The sequence below is a fragment of the Orbicella faveolata genome, unplaced genomic scaffold (genome assembly GCF_042242905.1).
Source record: "Orbicella faveolata isolate gen_17 unplaced genomic scaffold, um_ofav_v1 contig_34, whole genome shotgun sequence".
In the NCBI taxonomy this organism is placed as follows: Eukaryota; Metazoa; Cnidaria; class Anthozoa; order Scleractinia; family Merulinidae; genus Orbicella; species Orbicella faveolata.
Window position 1 is genome coordinate 12,903,379 of NW_028301563.1, and position 8,166 is coordinate 12,911,544.

General features: G+C 37.6%; 1 protein-coding gene and 1 long non-coding RNA gene across 2 annotated transcripts in view; one reads left to right on the plus strand and one right to left on the minus strand.

Moving 5' to 3' along the window:
- LOC149104853 (uncharacterized) overlaps positions 1-8,166 on the minus strand; it is a 93,469-nt gene that overhangs the window by 34,424 nt on the left and 50,879 nt on the right. The window lies entirely within an intron of this gene.
- Positions 2,137-8,148, plus strand: LOC149104855 (uncharacterized). The gene is made up of 2 exons (XM_089271472.1): positions 2,137-2,383; positions 7,796-8,148. The coding sequence occupies exons 1-2, from the start codon at positions 2,314-2,316 to the stop codon at positions 8,131-8,133; spliced, it is 408 nt and encodes a 135-aa protein (XP_089127598.1). The 5' UTR covers positions 2,137-2,313; the 3' UTR covers positions 8,134-8,148.

An 8,166-nucleotide genomic window follows, 5' to 3' on the forward strand; every position in this document is an offset into this window, starting at 1 on the left:
TTTCAGAAAAAAGTAAACTCATGTCATGCTTGAGCTTTACAAAATATTTTTTGGTTTGAAGTCTCCTTTCCCTTTCCTTGTAAAGGTACTTTGGCAAGTTATCCAAGAAATAGGGTTGTGCATGTTTGTACATGTCTGGGAGTATTTTGGTGAAATACTTGGTCCTTTTATGGTTTAGGTCTTTATACAAGTACTTGAAATAGCTGTTACTCTTTGTTTCAGTTGACAATTTTGGTGATGAATTCCAAGGTAGTGCTTGGAAAAAATAAAATATAAAGAAATATAGATATAGACAATGAAAGAAATATATAATTAGAACAGGCCTCACATTTTCATTCAATTTCTGCCATGCAAATTGTTCAGTCCAAAAACACTGTTTGAATGAAATAGCAGAGAATTGTATTATTAAAGGCGTCTACAGAAAATAATACTAAAAAAACCCGCAAGACAGGATGCAAACTTAAACAGATACATGATGTTAGAAATGCAAGCAAAAACAACAGGAATGCTTCGAAGACTATGATTGGAACACTCTTTGTCGCACTGGTAAAGTTGAGCAATTAAGCATCCGGAAGCTTGACAAGTATCCGTCAGTCATTTCAATCTACCAAAAAAAAGATAGAGAACACGAAAAATGCCCTCAAATTTCCAGGATTTTAACAGAACGATTGTTAAAGCATGAGTTTCGAACGTTCCTTTCATTAGAATATAACTTTAACTCAGGCATGCAAGAAGAAACTTGTTCCTGTCAGGGTAGTTGACAAACCAGATAGAAATATTTTATTCACATAACAAGTGCGTAATAATTTAAACAGGAAGTCTTTATGGTAGGAGCAGGAGGAGTCAAACTGCTACGAGCAGAAATAGCTCTGAATGACAGAGACAAAACAAGCCATCTCTTATTACACAGTGTTGGCTTGTAATGGGCTGCTATTTGGACTTCACATCTCCAGCTGGTGTTAAGCGGCCTTCACACGGCAAATTAAAGGTGGCAAACACGTAGTTGGCAGTGTGTGAACGGCCCAAATACAGTACGCAAACACGTTGGCAAAACTGTTGGGGACAAATAGAACTTGCCTCTACTCTCGTCAACTTTTTCACCAACTTTTTCGTGTTGGTAAACTCGTTTCTGACGTGTGAACGACTGGCAAACAAGTGTTGTTAACTGTCAACCAATCAAAACACGCGCTCTGTTCACTTGATTTATTTGCGTAACACTTCACAAAGTGGCGGACGCAATTCAAGATGAACATGAGGCCACTTTTAAATTTATCGAAGAGGTTCACAATTGTCTGGCTGTGTGAAACGATTCATCTGTAGTCTACAAAGATACTAAAAACACACAAAAGAAAATGGAGGAGCCAGCGGACAAACTGGGTTTCGTCCAAACCTTTCTGTCTCTTCTCTTCTCTTCTCCTGTTTCACTGTTCGACGTGAGTGCCACTGCACTAAGTCGGCCATGTTGCAAATTACCGTGTGTTGTGATTTGACGCGAGTTCGACGTGTGAAGGTACGAGTTTGCCAACTTAAGTTTGCCGTGTGAAGGCCGCTTTAGCTCAATATACTATCTTACCATTTCCCACGAGACATAAAATGTAAAAATACTGATGAAGCATGATGTGAATTCAATTTCGTGAATGGCATTTAACTAACTTGTAGCCATCTTATGTGCATGGAGGCCTGCAGAATATAATGTTCAACATTCTTCCTTTTTATTAAAAAGTCATATTATCATTACTACTTTTTAAATTGAATTAATTATAAGCTTAGCTCGAAGTTGCAATAACGTCCTAACATAGATGATTTATTCAATATCCAGTTTGATTAATCACGAGCCACCTTGAACTAGAAAACAATATATTAGCGGAAAAACAGCGAGATTAATGTTTAAATTTTCAATAAAGTACAAAAATAAAGGTAGGGAACGAGGTGAGTGCCAAGGAAATTCATTGTTAAAAACATGAGTTTGGAACGTATATTTCTTTGGAATAAAACATCCACTCATAAACAAGCCGAAGAAAAATAAATTATTAAAATAAAGGAGCCCAAGAAGGAATTTCTTCCTGTAAGCTTAGTTGAAAAACCGGCAGATAGAAATATGTTGTTCACATAATAAGTGGGTAATTTAAACGGGAACTCTTAGTAAAAGTAGGAGGAGTCAAACTGACATGAGCAGAAATAGCTCTGAATGACAGAGATAAAACACGCCATCTCTTATTTCAGTGTTGACTTGTAATGAGCTGTTATTTCGACTTCACAACGCCAGACTTTCCATAAGACTTGAGAACTGAAGACGTTCGTTGCGGTTTAAAAATGAATGTTTCTGCCCTCCTCGTTTTTGTGTCATCGATTTCAATAATGCTTCGTCCAACGCAAGCGGAGGGTGAGTTCCAAAATGTCTTACATTTTCATTGATAGCCTTTCAATCGCGTTTTATACTCTCCTACTTAGTGTATCGTAACATCAGCTTGTCTGGGCTGGCATCCCAAACTCTGCCTCATAAGCGGGTTGAGTTTATTGTTGGTTCTTCTCTTCAACCTCTTCTTCTCGGTCATGTTTTCTTCCGGGTACTCCTATTTTGCTATCTTTATGAAGACCGACATTTTAAAATTCCAATTCGACCAAGAATTTGAGTTTGTCCGGATTTGTCTGAACACCGTCAGTATTTTCAGTTAGAATTCGCAAAGATCACGCAAAATTGTCATGATAAAATTTTCTCAGGTAAAGCTGACACGATATTTCATTAATCACTCACAAAAACGGAGAAAAATATGTTTTTTTTGGTAACATTTTTATCTCCTGTCTGTCTCTTTGCGAAAGCAATTTCGAATTCGGTCCTTAATTGACGATACGCGAAAAGTTTAAAAGATAAGACTCATGCAAAAATATAAATGTACTTATTTAGTTCAATAGTTTTCTCGATAAAGATGGTAACGATGGTGATAATTAAGAGACTATGATCTAGATCACAGCCTTTTGTGATAAATTGGGAAACTAAACTTCTAAAAGTTGCAGCTCAGTCATTTTTGTCTTCTTTGTCTTTCGTGGAAGCTTTGTTTATTTAGCACTCTTTGGTATTTTAAAGCCGATAGTTGTAATGTCAAAATACTGTAAGATAAAGAAAACCATTTTCATGTAGATTTCAAGTTCTTGAAGCATCATCGCTAAGTTTTCCAGAAATAACGTTTGAATAAATCTAGCGGAATTTATTTGTAATTTGTCTCACAATTTTGTTGCGCATCTACGACGCAATTTGCTAATTGCAAATTGAACGAGCAACACTCCCTGAATTGGACATATCTCGCACGTTTTCGTTACAGCAATGCGAGGCATGTTTATAACCCAGTGTAACAGCGCCTTTTAACACGATTGCCGACGCATAATTCTTTACAACAGTTCGTACGAGAAATTGCTACTCGCTTTTATCTTATAGCATCAAACACGGTTCTTAAAAATAATTCTCTGTCAGCACATAAATAAAGACGAAGAGGAAGCTAGAATATCAACACCAGCTATTTTCTCACTAGATGGGAAAAGGGATCTGTGAAATGTGTGTCTAGTTTGTATTCTATCGCCAAAAAAAAAAAAAAAAAAGGATGATGCTGCATTTTTTGTTAATAAAATCGGCAAGGTAATTAATCTGACACCCATTGCTTCGCATTTTGTGTAATCTTTGAGGACACATCTTTCAAAATCCTTTGAAAGGCACGGAAATTTGGAGTTTAAACGGCAAATAATTGAAATGCGGGCTTTCTTGTTATAGTCATAACAAACATATCCTACTATACGTAATGCTGTTGTTAAGAAGTATATTATCTGAATTTAATCATAAACAAAAATAGGAACTTTATGCCCATGAGTTGTGTCACAGTTTTGTCGGTCCGTCTTTTGTTATAAAGGTAATTATCGTTTGATTTCTTTAGTCACAAAATAAAAACGACTTCTTACGTGCTCGAAAGCACTCGACAATTAAAAAAGGAAGTTATTACCAGTAACAGGTGGATTTGAAATACCCACTTTCTTCACCGTGTAAAATTACCGTATGTCATCATTAAAACCCCTCAATTAAGTTAAATTATGCGGAAATCATCTTTGTTGTTTACGTATCTTGCGGTCTATAGGCGAGTATATGGTTTTCTCTTGAGCGAGCGAACTCAAGCGTTTCATTTGTTTTCTTTCGTTTTGTGTATTTGTTGAGCTTTTTTGTCTTCTTTTTGTCTAAGTGAGCGATATCTTGGATTCAGTGAGTTGAAGAAAGCAAACAAAAAGTTAAGGGGATGCGTAAATAAATTTAACCAGCTCTTTTCCAGCAAAAACATCAGCGTTACAGGTTATTAATACAACAGAGCATACCTAAAAACATAGTAAATGTTTTCCTTGCACGCTACGCTGGAAAAATTTGGAAAACGCAGCCGGTCATTTTGGATGGATTAAACCTTAGAAAGATAGCCGTGTTTTGCAATTCCTCCTGTTTGAAGAACGTTTCATGATGGGTTGGAGGAGGCGGTAGTCTTAACCATAGAAAGATAGCCGTGTTTTCAAATTTCTCCATTGTAGCGTGCACGCAGCCTGAGTTTGTCATCTCTTTTTCTCACAACATGAAGTAAATTTCAATGATTCCCCCACTAACCGCTCCCTAGATAGAGAGCGTTAGTGAGAGTAGGGAATATAAGAAAATCACGACGGCAACGACATTTGGAACGTCACTGAACAAAAGGTTCAATGAGCAAAACAATAGCTGTGCGAGTGCGTTACAATTCTTGGTACATTTCCTTGCCGTCCTCTACAAAACAACGACGTGAAATGACCAATTTTTGCGTTGTCTGGAGAACATGAACCACAATGACTAATTTTTTTGAAAAGAAATGCACCGTTGATAGGGCTGGAATACAAAAAGGACAAAGGAGGCCTAGAGGGCATCAGATTTCAGATACGCGCTGTGGGTTTACATACATATTCACCCCTGTTGCTTTCTGCTAAACTATATAGACTATAATATGGGCGCTTGCCACAAAATCAAAAGTTCCGAAATTTTCGAAACAGACGCGAATGGAACGGAAATTTCCTTGGAAAGGTTTCACAAAGTCAGGACATTTTTGGCCGGAAATTTTTTGGTCGAATGGAGAGTGCCCATATCTATACCTCGTTAGCCGGGAAATAGTTAGCAGAAAAATCGGCCACTCAGAAGAGCTAAAATTTCCTTTGTTTTACCTTGAGAATTCGCAATTATTGACATAGCAAACTTCTACATCCATAATTAGGCGGTATAAAATAGTTAAGCATTATGTACTGTAACCTTATTTTGCGCATTTCAGAGGCAAAAATAAGAGTGAATGTGTGGCTGTCCACCGGGACAAAAAATGTGTCTGTTGTAGACTAGGAGTCCGCTGTGGAGACGTGGCTGTTAGTGGAGGTTTGACTGTGTAGTCTATATAGTTTTCAAAAAGTAAGTAGTAGGAGTGAATATGTACGTAAATTATCAACACGTATCCATTAAAGACTAGTGTCTCGTAGGCCTTCTTTTTCCATCCCAGCCATTTCCCCGGTGCGTTTCTATGCCAAAAGCACGAACAATATCCCTGTTTTTTAAAGTTGAATAGGAAGGATGTCGCGTTTTATTAACGGTAATACAGTCGAACCTTTCTAGACGGCCGTTCTGGAGAGGTATCAGTAGGGGTGAAATATGACTTCCATATTTTCTTGGTATTCAATCCTCTTATCTTTAAAAAAAAAATGATCAAACAAAATCAAAATATATCAATAAGACAGAGACCAAACAGATATAGAGACCAACGACGCGCAGTTTAAGAGGAATAAAAATAAGAATTATTACCTGTTTTCACAGGAAGCGGCACTTTCTTGATAATTGTCTCGGTCTCTCGGACGAGGATAACTCTGTCTCTCGGACCGATAACTTCGTGAATGTTTTCAAAAGTGTTACATCTCCTCGTGTATTCTCTCACCGTTACGTTTTGCACTATAATTTCGTAACAATGTCAGTGAGCTTTAACTTAACCTTAAGTTAACCTACGGATTAAACCTCAAGTCAGTGGCATCAATATTGTCACCGTTTACAGACGATCCATTTTCCAAGTTGAGAGGCTTTGATTGAAGTAGAGTGTACCTGTCTACGTGAAACGGTTGTGCTGCCTACGCCAAACGTGATGGATGCAACTGTAATCGATTGTTTACTCAAGCTCCACGTTTAAAAAAGGCCTTTTTTTTTCTCTTGAAGTCAGGTTCGGCTGTGGGTCTTCCACAAAAATTAAAACAGCGGATATTGAACGAATAATGTGTGCTACAGTTGTCACCTTCAAAAAAAAAAAAAAAAACATAGGCGGAAGTCACATAGGTTTCGGGCGATATGCGCGTGTCGGTGATCGAAATAATGTTGCATAACATTGCAATGCACCAAAAGCAAGATCTACTTTCATTTAACTGCAAATGTTTGCAAAAGCTAATCATGTGGTCAATCTAAAAGGAAAAAAAAATTACAAGCATCCGTATGCGTTATTGACGAAAAAAGGTTTCCAAATTCGCTTAGTTTTGCTCTTGATGAAAGTAGCTGGCCAAGTTCCATGTTGATTTCACGAATGACGAATTTAACAAAATGTACCACATGTTTATGTCTCTTGAGGGGTACTTTTTCAGTTTCGACTTCAAATTCTGTGCACCAGTGGGCTTTTGATGGTATTGAAATTAGCTAAAATTAGCCGTTTCGCTCACGAGCTTCGATGAAGGTACTTGTATCGGCCTAAAATATTATAACATTTGGAGCTTTTGCTAATCAAATGAATGCTTTAGAAACAGCAAAATATGCATTCTGAGCTAGCCAAAATATATTGATAGACATGTTCGCGTTGATCTGTACGAGCGAAAAGAAAATGCACAATTTTCGGCCATTTTCGGCGGCGGCTGGCAGATATAATGGCGATTTTTGAACTTTCCTGGATTTCGAAAAAAACTAAAGCGCTTCAGGGCCTTTGAAGGGTATTTTCGAAAACAATTCATTATAGAGGTGATTTGGGCATAATATGAAGAAATCCGAAATTTCGCGACTGGAAACAACGCTGGAAATACTTTGGAAACGCAACAATTACCGGTCATTTTGGATTTGTGTTTGAGGAAAACTCTGACAGGGAAATCGCTTGATTATCGTGATGTCATCCTTCTTGAAAAACCCTGTTTTCAAAATGTTTTCCGTCCACACTAAAACACAAGCCGGCGTTTTCAAATTTCTGTTTGAAGAGCATTTCCGAAAAGGATTAGAGGAGACGGTAAGACTAACCGTAGAAACATAGTCCGTGTTTTCAAATGTCTCAATTTTATTATGGACGCAACGTTATTTTGTCACTTTTTTCTCACAAATTGAAGTTAAATTCAATGATTCCGTCACAAGCCGCTACTTAGATAAAGAGCGGCACTGAGATTGTGTAACGGATCGAGGCAGCACCTCTGTTTGAGATATTCTTGTCTCCTTTTGTGTTTCTATTTCATTTTCTCGTTGTCTGTATAGGGCTAGAATTCGACGAATACGTTTCAAGTAAAGACTATTACCTGCTTCAAGATGATTATTTTATAGTCTTTTCTACATTTATTTCAAGATTACTTACAGGATTGCTTACAACCAACACCGTATAATAAGAGATGGCGTGTTGTGTCGCTGCCATTCAGAGCTATTTCTGCTCATTGATACTCAGCTATAATAGACCGAGATGCTCGCTTGCATCAGTTTTTATATAAAGTACAAGAAACATATTATGCAAGACTCGATATTTTTCTTTCCATATGACAGTTTCAGAAGCTGACATAAGTATGACCATCGCGGTGCTTCTGATGTCTCAGATGTTTTATAAACTGGACGCTCAGCAGTGTATAATTCGAGGCGAATATTCCATCCGCGGCATGATGTTAAAAGGCCATACCTTTATCGAGGAGAAGACCGGAATCTGGCTTAATTGTTTAGACAAGTGTGATGATGACGTCAGATGTCAAAGCTTTAACTACGTCATCAGCCAAGGCATATGTGAGTTGAACAACCGCACCAAAGAAGCCAGACCTGAAGATTTTGTTCCGGACAGCCATCGCTTCTATATTAAACGATTCAGGAAAAGAGGTATTGCTCTTCTTTGAACAGTTCTTCTCTATCTTTTTTTGAGGATAGTA